Source organism: Montipora foliosa, chromosome 6, assembly GCF_036669935.1.
Source record: "Montipora foliosa isolate CH-2021 chromosome 6, ASM3666993v2, whole genome shotgun sequence".
Classification (NCBI taxonomy): domain Eukaryota; kingdom Metazoa; phylum Cnidaria; class Anthozoa; order Scleractinia; family Acroporidae; genus Montipora; species Montipora foliosa.
The window spans coordinates 44288797-44306725 of NC_090874.1; the positions used below are offsets into that span (position 1 = coordinate 44288797).

At 38.3% G+C, this 17929-nt stretch overlaps 1 protein-coding gene and 2 long non-coding RNA genes across 23 annotated transcripts in view; 1 reads left to right on the top strand and 2 right to left on the bottom strand.

Annotated features, from left to right (window-relative positions):
- Positions 1-1885, bottom strand: part of LOC138007460 (uncharacterized) — a 16932-nt gene extending 15047 nt beyond the window's left edge. Inside the window, exon 1 of the long non-coding RNA XR_011124044.1 lies at positions 1630-1885. This is a non-coding gene — a long non-coding RNA (uncharacterized lncRNA). The remainder of the gene's footprint in view (positions 1-1629) is intronic.
- LOC138007451 (zinc finger MIZ domain-containing protein 1-like) overlaps positions 1041-17929 on the top strand; it is a 56764-nt gene continuing 39875 nt past the window's right edge. For 2 of the 20 annotated variants that reach the window (XM_068854352.1, XM_068854355.1), the window contains exon 1: positions 17496-17757. Coding sequence is in view for 10 of the 20 variants with exons in the window: in XM_068854368.1 (XP_068710469.1) it covers positions 14151-14199 (49 nt within the window). In the remaining 10 variants the exon portion in view is untranslated. Of the gene's footprint in view, positions 1414-3390; positions 3543-4627; positions 4706-6473; positions 6732-10283; positions 10399-11050; positions 11255-14130; positions 14200-17284; positions 17758-17929 lie in introns of those variants that run through there. The other 18 variants (XM_068854356.1, XM_068854373.1, XM_068854369.1 and 15 more) reach the window with 17 other exon arrangements.
- LOC138007459 (uncharacterized) lies at positions 7925-17130 on the bottom strand. Of its 2 annotated transcripts, none has more exons than XR_011124042.1 (3): positions 14810-17130; positions 14120-14228; positions 7925-9050 (listed from the first exon to the last, which is right to left on the bottom strand). It is a non-coding gene; the product is annotated as an uncharacterized lncRNA (long non-coding RNA). The 2 variants fall into 2 exon arrangements; XR_011124043.1 differs by having other exon boundaries at positions 14062-14228.

The window sequence follows — 17929 nt, forward strand, 5'->3', positions numbered from 1 at the left end:
ATGAACACAAGCCCGAGACGGTTACCGAAACTTGACGAAGAAGTCACAATTCTCTGCGATGTGCAGATACATACGGATAGGAAACTGTCAACGAATAAGCCTGATATAGTGTACAAAGACCAAGCCAACCGGTGTTGCAAACTTACAGATGTATCGGTACCATCCGACCGAAACACCAAGACGAAAGTCATTGGTGCGCTGGGACTTACTGTAGAAAGGGAATCGACCAAAATTGAGAAAGATCCCAGGAGCCAGTAACATCAATGTGCTGCAAAAAATCATCCTCCTAGGAACGGCGCACATACTGACAAAGTTTCTGTCCCTCAAATGAAAAACTTCCCTGGTACCTCAAGACCAAGGAATGGCCCCGGTTGTAGGAGAGTGTAGAGAAGCAATTAATAGCACTGAAAACGTTTATAATAAAAATAACGATAACGATAATGATAATGATAACGATAATAATAACAATGATAATGATTATGACGATGATGATGATGAAGAGAAACTGATTGAACGGTGAAGGAATATATGATCTGTAGCCTGCTTAAATATTTCGAAAGGAACTGCCTTTCTTCGCCAGGGTTTAAAAATCCATTCCTTGCTTACAAGTCGCTATAAAAAACAATTTAATGTATTATAAATTACAGAGGATTTTAAATGCAAATTCGTGAACTCCTTTCCTCAACAAAAGAAGAAAATTATACGCTTACTTATAACTGCTCGAACTGGGAAAAATTATAAGAGACTGAGGTACCGACTAAATTCTGGTCAATTGCCGAGAGATTTTGAAGTACATTGTTTTGATTCAGTTGGGGATAATGCCTGCGATTGAAAAGGTCTAGATATAACATTTCAACTCAAATCAAGTATTCCAATGATTAGTTGACCAAAACGTGCGCAAAAGTCGAAATCTTGCTACCACTGTCATTACCATGATTTTCCTCCCATCTCAAATGTAAGTCTCTGAACGGGTAGATTAGTTCGTTTTCAACCTGTCTTCAATTGTCTATTCCGGTAACACTATAGTGTACAAAAACAACTACAGTCTGAAATTCAAAGCAGAACGCGAAAATCACATAACAAACAGCCAATTTGACTTTGCGCTCATTTCATTGGCTTTTGAAGGCATTTAGAAGCTGAGCAGTCCCCCGGGAGTCACGCGAACACTGCACAGGAAATGATGTCGATTCGCATTTGATGGCCGATCAAACATTCGATCGCTCCTGCGCGCTGGGCCATGGAAAGCGATAATCTCGAAACACCTCGAGGTCTCTGCGTATTCCCCGTATTTCTGTTTTCTAGACAAATGCATATCTCACAAACATGAATTCACGACCAAGCACGTGGCCTTCAAAGCACTAAAGGACCTTGCCCTGTCTCAAAAGGGGGAAGAATTCATGCGATCAACTGTTGGTGAGTAATGTTACGAATTCTATTTACTTTGCAATATGTACACTAATGGTCACTGATTGTGTGATGACACCCCCGAATGAAATGAAGACTGTTTATTTCGCTATGTCGTTGTTAAATTCCCTTTGTTTCTTTACCCATGTACTGATTTTACCAAATTCAACTCGTTGTTGTTCTGAGTAAGTTCGACTGTACCTCGTCTAATTATAAATCGCGTACCTTTTACTTGGTTGAAATATTCCCGCCTCTGACGAGTCGGCGACCCATCTACCTGGAAGAGGGGCAGTTTTTGCGTCAAAACAATCCTTGCGGTACCCTTGGTAGTGTAAAATGCCCTTCAACACACCAAGTACTCTGCTCGTTAGCAGTGATGACCAGAAAGCGGTACAAAACTGGAAAATCTAGAATCATTTGAATATTTTCTCAACCAAGATCCTTCGACAGCGCTGTGTTTGTATTTTAGATTAGTGTGGCAAGCAATCATTAATTAGTCAACGTATCATACACTATTGAATGGACCAGCTTTGCTGGTTTTTTTTTATTAGCATGTAGGTATAGGAAAATTAGTCATGCTTTTGGTTTCTCAAAGAGCAAGTGCTACCAGCAATATGATGAAATTGTTTTATCTGTAAATGTAGAAACGAAATCTAAGAAGGAGAAAATTGTTATCCTTTGAGAAGAATGACAGGTTTCACGTGGCTAAGCTAACTTGTACAAAGTTTAATAAGACCTGTTTCTCAAGTTAACCCTGGATGAAGTTATAGAAAGACGTCCATTTCAGGGCCAAGACCAATACTCCAGAGTCGTAATTTGTGAGTTAATGAATCCGCCCATTGTTTGAGCTTTTGATCATTTCAATCTCTATATCTGTACACCGGAAACTAGCCTTCACTTTTGCCCGTCACAACGGGCGTTCAGGATTATTCCATCGAACCTCTTAGGAATTTCACTTTTAAATCTTCGCGTGGATTACTTCTTCTTTGCGAACGTATAGCCTTAAAATAAAACCTAATTTGACGACTTTTTTTTCGTCATAAACCACTGAAAACTGAAATATTGTGTTTTGTCTATTGCATGTCTTAATGAAAGCAGACAACCTCTGGTTTATGACTAGATTTCATCTACTTCCTGAGAACTTCCTGAAAGGAAATGCCAAGAGCGCCAAGAAACAATACAAATAACCTGCTAAGCACGTGATACTTGACGTCAGTTCGGTGCATCAACATGGTAACCAGAACTTATTTTTGACAAAACCGGAAGTGAATCTTGACCCATGACTTACAACCCTTTGAAAGGCGTTTAAGCAGGTTCCCTTTTCGTAGAATAGCGTTTTAGAAAAACACATAAATTAATGAGGTGAACAAAAATTTTTCGATTCTATTGTATTCGACTAAACCATGTGCTAACCACCAGCATTCCTCCTACTTTGAGCAAAACAGGCTTATTGTTTGAATCATCCCTTGTTTGAATCATCCCTTGTTTTTTTCAGCCATGGAGACCATAAGAAAAAAACAATCGTAAAGTGAGTCAGGTTAAAAGAAAAGTGAACCCCTATTTAGCTTCGCATATACGTTTGTCAACTGCATATTTTGGAACAAAACTTTCTTACCCATCCCTTGTCAATGCCCTGCCCAACAAAAACGTTACCCGTATTCCATTCAGGGGCCCGTTTCTCGAAAGTCCCGAAAACTTGTTTTGGAAAGCCGATCTTATAACATGTTTTCAAGGAAACAAAAAGAAAAATGACTGTGAAGTTTGACGACTTAAATCCTCTCCGTTCTTGAGATACAAAGGGAATTGTGACACCCGAAAATGGCCCGTAAAGTTTCGGGACTTTCGAGAAACGGGCCCCACATCCAAGAGTTTCCAAGCACATAACGGTATGTTACGGGAGCGAGGCTCCTGAGGTCAGTAGCCTGTCCAGGAGCGCATGACTAGGAGCGAACAACACGGCGTTTTCACAGATCGATTTATTTTTAGATTGAATTCCCACGAATGAGATTCCCGTAGAAGCCCGATGACCAATCACAAGAAAGCAACTTGACGTCATAGAGTCCCCGCCGGAACAAAATAGGAACTGCTTGTCCCAACGTCGTCTCTCTCCTCATCGACAAAGAGGCCCTGGGAACGAGGTTGGAACTGGCTTTGTTTCTTGAGGGAAAACGTAGTCTAAAAATAGATCGATTTGTGAAAATGCCGTGACATAACCTTATAGTCTGGGAGTTGTTTGCCCCTGGTCATAGGCTGTTGGTCTGGCCTAACAGAGCTCCAGCGTTCACCCATTATAAGTAGTCTTTTCCCAACAGTAACGTGCAAGAGAGCAGAAGGCTTTGAGCCTGATATTATTTTCTCCCATACCTTCCTTTTAAAACATGTTAAAACAGAGACTTTTTTGTCTTGCTCTTAAGTCAGTCCATACCGGCGTATTCAATTCTCAAAGACGTCAAGCCGTCGACCGGCAAAACTCCTTTGTAAATCAAAGAAGCCAGCGGTCAAAACAATGTGAGGAGTAGGGGACTTTTGGATAAAATTAAACTTTTGTTGCAACTTGCGTTTCTCAACATACTTAATGTAGACAATACGTATAAATCGGGTGTGCTGTGCGTCACTCAACTCTAGCCTTTTCTTTTCGGTCAGTCCATTTTGGCTATTCTTTAAGGAGGGGTTCTTTTCTTTTTTCGTTTGTTAATTTGTTTGATTTTCTCAGTGATCGTCTTTGTCAAAGTCATGTGCACGTGTTCTGGTATGATACAAAAAGTGTCCTGTCAGCTCACACCTACTTTTTTTTTTATGTGGGTGCTGTATGAAACTTGAAATATGTAAACCAAGAGTGCACCAGCTACATTTTGGTTTGTTTCAAGATTGCAAGGTCGATGTTGTACTTTTATGAAACATTCTCATATTTTTATCGCTTTCGAACAAGTGTTCGGAAGGTCGTAGGTTCGACTCCTGCAAAGGATTTTCGGCTCCGAGTATTCCCGAGTAACCATCGATTCTTCAATTCATTCACCGCCCGGCGGGGTTAACATTATCATCTCTTTCAATACAATTACTAAAACCGCTAAATTATCCCATTGTGGTTTCTGCTGCACCTAATTTACATTGAAAAGGGAATAAAAATGTTATACACAATCGGCCTCAGTACAGGCATTGGTGGAAACACCAACGGGACACAAATATTTCTGACCCATTTCGCACCGGTTTGATTCCTTTCCAGGTGATCGTCTCTAAGTTGTCTAATTGTACGCCGAAAAGTCGGAGTAATTTACACATGCGACTTCCAGCATACGCTCAGGTACGTGTAAATCATTCAATTAATTATCAATATCAGCGGTTAGTATTTCCTTCATTCGCAAACACTTTTAAGCCTACTAGATATGTGTTTTACTTTTTCAAAACTCTTAACAGAATACCATAAATTAGTACCGACTTTTCCGAGTCAAATTTTTAGAAATAAAACGCGGGCAAAAATTCATATCCAAGCACGTGGACAGCGGATTTTACAATGAGACAAGTTAAATTTTCAGACGAACTTACGGACGAAACTCTTACTCTCCGTATAAACTTTATTGTTGTAAGAGAACACAATTCTGGTTCGCTCTGCAAACTGAATACGTTAGCGCTAAAATGGGGATATGCAAATATCAAACTATACTATTATCCCATCTCTAAAATTCAGTCCTCTTGAGAGCCCGGCTTGACAAGCACTGATCAACGGAACAAGAAACTACCTTGCAGTTAGGTTTTAGGAAAAACTCCTTTCAGTCGAAATGTTACACCATTTTCTGTGTACGTTGGCGGCAAGCTGTTAAATTAATCTGTAAACGTGGCAAATGCAAAACTCTATTTCCGGGTTTTTGTCCAACATTCTTTTTCTGATTAATACCTATTTTATGAATGCAAAAAGTAGTAGATTCTCTGTGCCAAGTTTGAGCTACTTTTGTCACGACTCACACTGTATATTTACAATACCCAACAAACTACATTGTTGATGTGAGATTATATGGAGGCCGAGAGTAAACAAAGGGGCAAATTATTTAGTCGTAATTAGCACTAGCTGTTTCTTAAAGTACTATACAGACCTTAGATTACAGAACAAATTTACGAATGTTTAATTAGGAATACTGACTTGTTTCCATATGTAAGAACGTTGCTAAAGTTTTCGATTTACTAAAGGAGAATATTGCAGAGAAGTTGTGGAGAAGTCGATTGCAATTTCCTCATCGAAATGATAAAGTAAATGCTGGAGGTGGCTAAGACCCTTTTTCTGTAAAGTATCTCGCCAGGAAACGAGAGATTTTTTAGATAAACAAACGATCTGTGGTTCATCAGGAACCAAAAAGTGTTGGTCAATCAGGGTATTGGTCAGATTTTAATTTTTTTTTTCTTTTTTACTATCGTCGTAGTCAATTCTAAACGTTCATGCTGCACAGCAACGGTTTTTTATTCCAGTATCACTATCATATCTATCTCCTGGGTAAGATATTGCATGTAGGAAACGCACAGTAGTAATTGGTCATACATGGAAAAGAACCACGTATCACGGTCGGGCAATATATCATATTGAAGAATGATTTTTTAATCTCAACTTTGCTTGTTAAACCTGCCTCATCTAACAACTGAGTTCCTTATGCCGAAAAAGGGAAGCGCAAAATTTGACATCAAAATTACTGCTTTCTCTGTGCTGTTTCTTGCTGTTCGCTTGAGCATTGGATCATCCTCGGTCCACAAAAGGGGCTTTATTCCAATCCGTTATGGTGCACTGACAGTTTGACTGCGTAAACATGGGTTTGATATCAACCTGAATGCCATGACCGAAAAGTTAACAGGCTGGAACTGAAGCATTCAAGTAATCATGTAAGTGCTGAGCAATTGGCCTTGAATTATACTCGTGGAAAGTGAGATAAGGATCTTCGGGGCAAATGAAATATTCAGTGAAACAGGAATAGATAATTACTTTAAGTACCGACTTATTTCTGGCCTTGCACCAACTTGAAAAAAAAAACTTTTAACTCATTAGCAATGAGTGAAGATTGAACGATTATATTCTCAGAGACAATATCAATCAAGCGTTGATTCTCCGCTCTTTCGATGTCTCTGAAAGGTTATTTCATTAAGGTCTTTGTTCATTGGTTGTTGGCTTAACAATTAAGAATGGTAGGTTCTAAACAAAAGAATTGCCTTGTATATTAACGCTGAAGTTCGAAATGTTTGGTATCGTCACAAGGGGAGGAGAAGTTTGATTTTATGTGATTATTAGAAGATTAATTCGATCTTGTTCATCGCTGATGTCTTTGAAATGCTTGGTTAGCTCGCCAAAGGTAAGAGAGATTTTGATGTCAAAAGCCTTTTAATATCACCTGGTAAATGTAAATTATAAGCGAGTTACACTTTATTCCTGAGTGACTGAGTGTTTAAATTGAGATAAATCGTCCGCACAACTCCTAATAGTTTTGAAATCAACTGATTCAGAGTTGTCCTTAAACATTTTGAGTGTTTTGAAACTATCTGTGATTACAAAAGGATATGCTTTGACCCCAGAAATCACAGTGAGCCTGGCGATTGAGGACTTTTTTGAGCTGCGCGGCATATTCGCTTCGATTGCGAGGCAGTTAAAAGACATCCAAAAGGACTTTCTAGTTCTAATACTTAAGATTTGACAGCATGACCAGTTTTCAACACAGTTCTCAGATCTTTAACAAAATGGGCTCCTTTTTGGTTGAGTTTATTTCAAAGGGCAAGTTGATTTACTATTCGAACTAGCACTGACGCATCAGTCAATTTAAACAAAAGATCATTTCCTGTTCGCATACTAATAAGTAACCCATGTATATATTCTGAGTTAATATAAAACACTTTGAAATCTGTGACTATTTTGAAGTGAACACAAGCTTTTAGTGTCAACAACTCCGAAATCTTGTTCGGTCTTGTCCCCGGGTAAATTGTCCTCCGCCTACGTTGACAAGTGCGCAATTAAAATAACCGCAGTATTCTTCAACTAAACCTGTCGAAACACTGGCTGTTACAAAGCCGAGCTGAGTTTAGTACATTCTTTAAAAATCTAGTCTCGCCAAATAAGTCAAGCAATGTCAAGAGGAAAAGTATAAATTCTAACTATTTTTCTGTAAGACTTACTAAGGGCTACTAAAAATATGGCGAGAGAAGTTTGCATAGTGCTTTTTAGTGCCTTGCCGTCATTGGCCGTCTTTACACTAGAGACGCATATTCCGTCCAGTCGAATTATGCGTCTCTCATGTTATCCGTCCTGTGTAAAGGCGGGACGAACTATATGAGACGCATAATTCGTCTTGGACAAACTTGGGCAAACATTTTTTCTGCGTTTGTTAAATCCGTCTAGTATAAAGACGGGCACTAGACGCATAATGCGTCTGGACGAACTTTCCAGTTTAGTGCGTCTTCGAAGACGCACTTAAGTAGATTCTTCGTCCATGCATCTTGTGGCCGTCTTTATACTAGACGAATTTAACAGACGCAGAAAAAATGTTTGCCCAAGTTCGTCCCAGACGAATTATGCGTCTCTAGTATAAAGACAAATTTCAATGCTTGTGCATATTTTTCAAACTATTTGACATTCTACAAGTATTATGATACGGGGTAAAGACACCACTGAAGAAATTCAGTAGTTTCGTTTAGTAGTTTAAACTTGCCGATGAAGCGAAACGTCGTGTATATGTGAAACAAACCAGTTTAAAACGATAAAACTCTCAGAAGTAGTGTAGCATATATGTCGTAGAAGTTTATTAATTCGAAGGTTCCAATCCCAAAGCAGTCAGGAAGAGAAAACTGGAGAAGACACTATGCGATACATTGGCACTATCCATCGGAAATACCTGCAAGCTTGCTTCCAGTCTTCCAGTTATCCGTATTTTTAAGCTTAAGGCCTCGAGCCACCTTCTATAAAATGTACAATTGTCTCAGGAAGAATCGAGTCATAGTCGAAAGCTGCATCCGTCTTTAAATGTAGCAAAAAATTGTCAAAAGAAGGTATTTTTTTCCTCATTATCGATGATTGAATTATTCGCCCCTCCATATTGAAAACTAGAAAAGGCCTTCCAAGTTGTTTTCACACTTTGAATTGTTACTCCACAGGCGCCCCAAGCTCAGTGTGAGGAAATGCGTACAAAAATATAAGGATTTGAGTGGGAATCCCGATAAAAGACCTTAGAAGAAAATTTTACGGAAAAATTCGCAATTAAAAAGCCTAACCTTATTGCCATTGTGGGTCGCTTCCTTCCTGTGTGGTTTTTTTCCAGATTCGACACTAGTTGAGCCATTATCAGTTCCTCGGTTGACAACGGTTGTAGTATTTTACTATACGCGATTTGATTTCCTCTTTCGTACCAAAAAACGCAAGCTTGTTAAACGAGAGGACACTGGACAACACAGTTGCCGTAATGCTGGCTGATTCGCAACGTGGACTCAGTGGATTCCACCATTTAAGATCTTGTGAGGAGTGAGTGTAGATTAGTTCAGACAAGGTTCCATTCCCTGAGATTCTTTCCCTTGCTGTCACTGTTGTTTTTTGGTGGACAAGCATTAAACTGTAGCAACGCGGACTTCTCAACCAACTGATAGTACTCTGCCAGAAATGATTAGTCTTGTTCACTTCCTTGACAGCCCTGCAAGAAAACTGATTATTAATTTTCAAGTCAGACGAGATTAGTCTCATATTTCATTGTGACAATATCGTCACCATTCATCTTCGATTGATAAGTCTGTCAGGAAGATGCGCACCAGGCTAAACAAAGTCGACGATTGAACTAACAATGTAAGAACGTATTATTGCAAAACGACTTCGACTTTCTTCCTTGATATTTTATGTAGTTATAGCAGGCTCTTTTTTTTTTTTTTTTTTTTTGGCAAACGGGTGTCGCATGGTTTTCTCCCAACAGGTTTTTTCTAGCTTTTTCGGTCCAGTTTTTAATAGCGGCATCAACAATCAGACAGAAATTTGAGATGCGACGTTTCTCAAACTAACTAGTTGAGACTTCAATGATATTAATGGGATTGATTTTTTAATTGATTGATTGATTTATTTATTTCATTTATTTATTTATTTATTTATTTATTTATAAAAATATTATTTTGCGAAAAAATGTCAGTTTTTTGCCATGCAAATGCTCTTTGAAAATGGCGTCGAAGTAAGACTTGGAAGTAGTCGTTAGTGAGAACTGAGAAAAATTAAGTATTTTCCTGGCATTAGTGATTGGTTTCAGAACTATTCGCTTTGTATTGGCCGGAGAGAAACTTCTTTTGATTTTAATTAGCGTCCAATTTGCCAAACAACCCGTTTGAAGCCCCTCTCCGGCGGATGTTAATGCTATCAACGCATTTAAAACATAGAGAACGTTTACTTCTAAATATCTCCTTTTTTGAAAAAAAAATCTGTCTTAAACGATAAGTTGCGTCGTAAAACCAGAAAAATTTTGGGGAACTCGAAAAAATCCGACAGGGACAAAATCCGAGGAGGATGACAGCCCTGAGATCTGCTTATTTATAAGAAAAGCCAAATCCGATTAAATTACTTTACTATTCATTCAAAGTATTTTCAGAGCTCTGAAGTTCATCTGCAGTAACGTGGCGTGGCATGACCTCTGTGTACTTACTATCTTGAATCTGATTGGACGAGGGCTTGGAATTAATTCCGGCTGGAAATAACGCAAGGAACAGATTACTGAAAAATTTCAATAATCTGACCGTTACGCGGAACTCTCACTATTGACCAAGAGCGTCAAAATTGATATGTATATTTTTCCTTGCTTAAAAAAGAATAATTTATCACGAAAACAATGCATAATTAGTCATCGGTTTTCGGTCTCATATTTCACTTATCTCAACCTTGATTATTTCAGATATCAGGAAAAACTCATCCAATGATTGTTTATTAGTGGACTACCTAAACACTATAATGGGGAGAACATTAGTTATTATTTGATGAGATCTAAGCCAATCAAAAAGCAGAGACTGGTATGTTTTTATATGATATATGAATAATTGTTCTGTAATATTCACATACATCACAAACGAAAACGACTTGTATGTCAACTTCACATTAGGATGGCCAAAATTTGTCCAAAATCAAATAATCAAGCAAGAGTTGATACTATTGACTTTTGACTTTTATGAGGCAATGATAGCTTTTTCGTTTCAACAATTTGCAGGATAAGAAACGTTAGCTACTATCTCGATCATCATTTAAAAATGAGAAAAACGAATTTGTCTTTCCGCTTTGTATGTGTAATTTAGAGACCCTTCAATAATTGAATTTTTTGTGTCTATTTATTTTGCTTTATTTTTTGCCACACGAGACGAGAATCACATACGCACGGAATGCCAGAGCTACTATTATTAAAGCTTTTCATCTCAGATGCAAGAGCGAAAGTGGTTTTTGTCAGAAATAATATCAAGAGAGCCTTTTTTCATCCATTTCGTGTGCCACCGGTTAAATGATTACAGCGCCAGCTGCATCTTAGGAAATTAAGAAAATCCCACCCACTTTCTTTGCAGAAAATTTAAACGTTCTCTTTTTCAATCAGCATAACACATGAACACGTCTCGGCTATGGATTATCATTGGCCGCTTGTGGCAAATGTTCATTTCTAATGTAAATATATCGGGTGGTGCAGTTTTGGGTCATAAAATCTGAACGTTGCTAAGTGAAGAGCGCTAACCAGACGCATTTATCTGTCGCCACGTTTTCAAGCCTACTTTATCCTTGAAATTCTAACTTCTACATCTGAGAACTGATGCGGCAAGTTACCATTGCCTGAAAGGATACGTGCCGGTCATTTTCTTCAGACGAATAACTTCAGCAGGAGTTGAGGCTAGTCGACCAAACATGCATACGACAAGTTTGTTTTTTTTTTTAACTGTCATTTGAAGCGGTAGTATTTCTATTTTACAAATTATGTGTGACAACAATGGGGTTTCGAACAGTTTGATGAATTTATACTCGTATTCAGTAATCTGCTACGCTTTTTCAACAAAGAAACAATCTATTTATCTCTTTTTTATCATGTTTAGGCCTACACCGTCTCGCTAACGTTAGAAAGGTACCTGTCTGGTGTTGAAACCAGTTTCTCGGTTTAATATTTCTTTTGTTACTTGTCCTCTAGTAAAGGTGACGTAGAGAAGCGTTTTATCACTGTCTTTAGAACGAATTTAGGGCCTCTTCTTATGAACCCGGTTCGCCGGCCTAGCCTGCCGGTTTCCGAGATATCGCTTCACCTCTGTTAAAATCCTTTGTAAATTTTTCGATGTGTTCATATGAGAGGCGGGCTGGCTCGGTTGCCGAGATCTCGGTTTTTGCAACCGGGATCTCGGTAAGCGGGCTGGAAATTTTTCTATATGAGCACTTCAGCTCGGTTACCTGGAGGAAAACATTACAATGTATTTTCGTGATAGAGCTGACATTACCGAGTTTTTACTTCTCCTTTTTTCGATGATCAAGCTCGGAATAGTTTCTCTTGATGGTGAACATAAAGTTAGACGAATATTGAATTTGCTTGAACAAAGAAAACCGAGAAATTCTTGTTTGTTCAGTTAGCTTTCTCTCCCGAATGGTCGTGTAACGATGTACTTTTCCTTTCGGAAACCGGGCGGAAAGTTGTCATATGAACAGAAAACAATTTCATCCCGGTCAGTACCGAGCCAGCCCGATCAACCGGGATCATGTGAAGGGGCCCTTAGAATCAAACGCGGTTAGCGACACAACTTCTGAAAATAATATTCAATCTCATCCTCCGAATGAAGCAAAAGAAAAATCAGAATCATGATGATGGTTTTCACAAGAAGCACTTTTAAATAGTGCGTACTTGGTGTTACCGTTTTATCAGTATCCAGTTTATAAGACGAGAAAAGTAACAAAAGGATTTCATTTTTATCTTTTCCTTTCGGGATGGAGTGGAAAATCCCGGAAAGGTGCTACAGTCTTTCAAAACAGAAACAAAATTGCAAATGTGAGCTTTACATTTGGTCTATACATGCGACATAATCCTTTGTGTCCTTGCATTGTCAATCAAGTGTGTTTTTTGCAAAAGAATTAATTCCTCATTGGCTGAAACGAGGTTAATAAGTTCACCTATTCCATAAACATGACGATTAATTTCAAATGGCAATGAAAAAGAAATCAAGAAATGGATTCCTCTCCGTGGCTTGGAATTATAAGCATCATTCATCAACTAATAATTAATTCTATGCTCCGTGGGAGTTACGGCACTAAAAATTTGTTTACTCCCAAAAAAAGGGCTTTTGATGCCGTATAATTAGAACTGCAGAACCGAGACGAAAAAAATATTGTAATTTATAGTGTGAAAAGTTGTTTACATTGTTTAAACAATTAGCCGCAGGGCTTTAAATACGAAATCTTCGAGAATTTTTATTTTGATCATTTGCGGGGCTTTTGAAAAACTGCTGTTTCTGCAGTTTGATTTCTTGACGATTTTGATGACATTAGAGAAGATGTATTTATGGTGTGGTCGTATAGTTTATCTTCGTGTTTGCGAATTCCAGTTATTTGAGGCGAATCAAAACGAGAGTCTGGTTAAGTGTATTATTCTCCCTTGTTATGATGAGCATAAAAACTGAGCTATGATCTGACATTTTCTTTGCAAATGTTTGACAGTTTCAGACTGCTAAATGAACAATTACCTCAATGTGCGGGTCAAGCCACCTTACACATGTTTATTTCATGGCAATGCACTCTTTCTAATAAGAACATTTTTATGTTATAATATCGTTTGGCTGAGATAAACCAAAATTTACGAGCATGCTAAGAACGCACCCCGGAGTACAGAGTAAACACAACAAAGCTGAGACTCAGTAACCTTTTTAATTTGCTCATTTTATGTTTTGTTCTGTTTTATTGTGTTTTTTGCTTTTTGGATGCACCTCGTCCTCTTTGAATTTAAGAACGTTCTCATTTTTCAAATAGCAAAGCAACAAACTGATGTGAAATTCCGAGCTCAAAAGTAGATTGTCTCACGAAGAGCAGGGGCTGGTGTAATAGTTGTTTTGGCGACAAAGTAAACAACGTCACCTGAATCCGAGTTTATTTAGCACTGCATTTTTAAAATTTATTTCATCGGCTCGTGTATCCCCCAAAGTTACGGAAAGAAACAATTGCATGTTGCATTGGATTACCGATCAAGGGACCCAAAACGCGCGAGTGTTTGTATATCCATTGTACTTATGTAGTAAAATCACCCACGGAATTTGTCAGGTTTATTCAAAGTCTGAAAGCCACTCATCCACCTCAATATGTTTTTGCCGTTGTTCAATCGTATAATTGATCCCAAGAAAGAATATTTATCGTAAAACGGACAGTTCGCATATTTTTTCGTAAGAAATTGTGGAAAATCTTTAAAAGTGTAAAATGAGCGAAAGTGAGACTGAGGATTTGCGATGCAAACACTTCACGCCGAAAAACCAGTTCAACATATTTTAATTGGGACGTGCTGAAACGTTTGAGTTCAAATAATCGACGACATTTATAGGAACGCCACAAATTTAAACTTTATGTTGACAAAAACAAAAACAAGAAGAGAAGAAACCTGTGAAACCAGAATTTTCAGCTGTTTGTAGTCCACGGTTAAATTGGTGTTATTTATGCATAAAACTCTTATAGCTTACCTGACAACGTAATCTATTTGTGCATTAATTAACAATGAAGGTAAATTTTCAAATTTACCCTTTTCCTAGGTTGGTGAACATCCTGTCGAATGGAGCTCGAATACATTGACTTGGAAACCACAGGTATAGCCAGCGCAGGTAAGAAACCAAATCAGTTATGAAACCGTCTAAAAAGGAAAAGGCATGGAAACAATCAATCCTCTCCCTGCTACAAAACCACGGCAAGTGTATTTAAATATTCGACTGATGTACGATGTCCCGGTGCAGAAATAATCTTTGTTGACTTATTCGTGAACTTCTGGGTGTGTTTTTCAATGTTTATGTATATTCTGATCACTCTTTTGTTTCACCCCACCGAAAAATACACTCGAAAATATTATGTGAGAGCCATACATGATAGGGCTACGAAAAGTTTGTAGCAGACATGACTGCTCCTGGATAGCGGCAAAGTTTGTTTGCAAGTAAATGAAATTCGCCTCAATTAACTTTCACGGAGGTGATATGATGTATATTTTGCGTGCGTTATTTTGCTTTTCGCGTCAAAAGGGCAAATCATCTGTCATAATCTGGGTCAAGTTACCAAGAAAATATCTTTGAAAATATCTTGCACTTCCAAAAATAAAACTATCTGCCTCTGTATGTTTTTCTCCGGCTACAGAAGGACTCGACCCATCGTTTTAGTTTGTCTTTTGTGTCAGAAGGAAATATTAATTGGAATTGGGAAGTTGACGAATCTCTCACAACTTACCTTACCTGGTTGGAAAAGATCTTGAATATTGCCCTTTACCAGAGGATTCCAGAATACGGTTTCGTATCCATTGCGATACGTAGACAGATCGCTTGTATTTTCGACGAATAACTTTGTTAAGGCTTAATTAAACACGAGAAGGAAGCTCAAAATATGACAACGGCTGCGAAATATAACATTGGCGGCAACCACCGTTGAAAACACATTTCTTATTTCTCTCAAGGATCAATACAGCCAGCAAAAGGTTCCTTTCACAATTCAAATATTCATTTCTATTGTTAGACATTATCAGAAGAACACTTTCTCTTCTGATTTCAGTTCTTCCATTTCAGACATTCTCCAAATACGGTATTTTATCAGCATAATATGGTTGATGAAATCATTGCTATATATTCTCTAAGAATGATCCTAGATTCAAGTTTTTGGGATAAAATAAATCGCCGAAAATTATTTTACACACAACAAGCTAACAAGTAAAAGCACAAAATAATTTTATGGTATTCAAATAAGCTGTTTTCGCGGTTTTTGCTGAGATGTCAGCTGTCCATATATAAAATTCGACCAAGTTTCTTGAGATTATAAAAAAATCGGCATTTACCAGACTTATAAAACAGACTTTCGCTCCACTATTTTTTAGCGAAAAACGCTTTAACAAGCTTAAGTAAGACTGAAAAAAGAAACAAACAAACAAAGAAAAAAGAATAGAAAAAGAAATGAAAAAAGAAAAGAAAATCGACGTGACCAATCTTGTCGAGTGATGCTGTTTCCAGACCTTTCGAGAAAGTCAACCGGAAACAATCAGCTGAAAAAGGTGGTTAATATCCGGGTATGACTAAACTTTCGCATTTAAGAAGCTTTATTCCAGGAAGGATGAGTGAATGAATGAATGAACGAACGAACGAACGAGTGAATGCATAAGAATGAATGATAGGAAGCGCCGACGTCGCTCAGCAACGAGGCAGGTATCCTGAAATTAACCTCACGTCAAATAACAGCGGATACGAAATATATTTAATGGGGCGAGTGAAAAACTAATAACGATTTCTACAATCATTCAACTCATAATTCAAACAAGGACACAATTGAGTATTGATAAAAGCAAAAGGAAAAAACAGCTCCAAGTTTTGACAAGATATCTTGAACCGGTCTTCCGCTTGCCTTCTTCAGAGCGGCATGTACTTCAGTGAAGAGAATCTTTAACGACTCTTTAACGTTGTCTAAAAGGAAAACAAATCTTATTATAAACGCACAATTAAAGTATCTTGAAAGGACTTTCCTGTTTTTTGCACCTTTGAGACCGTGAAGCTCAGTTGTGGTCAGTTGTCTTCGCTAAGACACTGTTTTGCAAATTTGTCAACGATCTTAAGTGAAAATTAGTGCGATTGTTTTATCGTTCTTCACTCTATGTGTTAAAGAATTTAAGGCATTTCTATGTTTATCAAACAATTGGCCGAGATCATAATGTTCGCGGAAGATTTATCCCCAAAGGACCCAGCGAATTGTTTTTCTTTGAACAAGAAGAGCATGAATATTCGATGGTCATGAAATATCGCACGATCGGCTGAGATACGTATTAGTACATGTGTTCAACTTCTTTTCAGTGTCTCCTTCATAACTTGAAAAACACTTTACACCTCTTTACGTCAAGTGAACTACCGAAAGAAAATCGATGGATGGAAAACGACTTCAAACGTGCCTCTTATCGGTCATGAAAGCAGGGAGTTTAGGATCGTACGTGTTTCTGAGAAGCACATCGAAGACGTAACATCCTGTTTTTTTTTTGTGTGGGAGCAGAACATGAAAGGTGGGTAAGAGATCATTCTTGAACGGTGACAACGCCAGGTTTACTTTGCGTGATCATTACTATATTTATACCGAAATAATTGTCATGCCAGCCGTCAAGTTGCAGTGAATGCCGATGAATGATGCCAAACTGTCGTTGTCCCTTTGTTGACGGATTGTCAGGCCACAAGTACAAATGTATTCTATTTCTGCTATTAACCCTCCCACCCTTGAAATCAGTGACATTAGGATATTTTGTTAAACTGTTACAGGACATGTCGAAATCTGAGTGTTGATATGATCCGTGAAGATGACTGTTATAGCGTGCGATTTCCATTCGATGTTTGGTCCATTTTGTGTCACGCTATCGAAGAATCTTAATCAAAAATTCGGATCACGCTTTTTGAGTTCATTGTTGACCAGTTAAGCGGCTTACGCCTGCGGCGATTGGTTGATCAATTTTTAACCTTTGTCCACGTCAATAGCCCCCTTGTTCGATTATTGTTTACCAATCTGTATACATCTTGTCCAATAAGGTTCCCTTCACGTGTGATCAATAAACATAATGGCAGTAAAACGTCAAGATTGTCATCACTAGTCTTGTTTCCGAGATACCGCGTACAAAATGCATGTCACGATCCTTGCAAAACTTGACAGTATTTGCGCCGATGGCATGTTTTTTTCACTCACACAGACTAAATTTGGTGTTTAGGTGAACTAATTTTTTCGCGGTGTTAGACGGAGTTTTCGGTGATTTGACCGGAAATTCTAAAGCGCGGGTGATTTCGTGTGTTGGCGGGTGATTGACAATGCGGTACATTTCAGGTGGCGCTTGATTGGTCGGGCAGCGACATCCAATCACTTCGATTGCATGTGTGTCGTTTAGAATGAAACTTGGCTTTTTGTCTGGGAAAGCCTGACCGGGCGAAGATCTTCGACTGTATATTGAGCGATTTTCAGGGATTCAGGCGAAAGTTTTGGTAATAATCACACATATCAAGATTCAGAACATAACTGACAGCACGAAGAAGAAATTCTAAGGGGGAATGATGTGAACGAAAAGAAATTCTTCGTGCAAATAGAGACTTGCTTTCGGGAGAAATTCACCTCGTAAATTGGATCGAGACCTTCAATCCTGCTACATTTATAGCGTGATGGTGAATAACGTAAGTTTTTGTGTTTCTTCCCCTATACGTAATGATGTACAACTTATAACGGAATTAAGGCGGGCAATTTATTGTGTGGTGTAAGTTTAGACGGTTCCTAGCGCTTAAAATTTCCCGAAGGTTGGCGACCTGTTGTCTGATGTTGAGGCAATCGAAGTAGTCGCATTGGTCT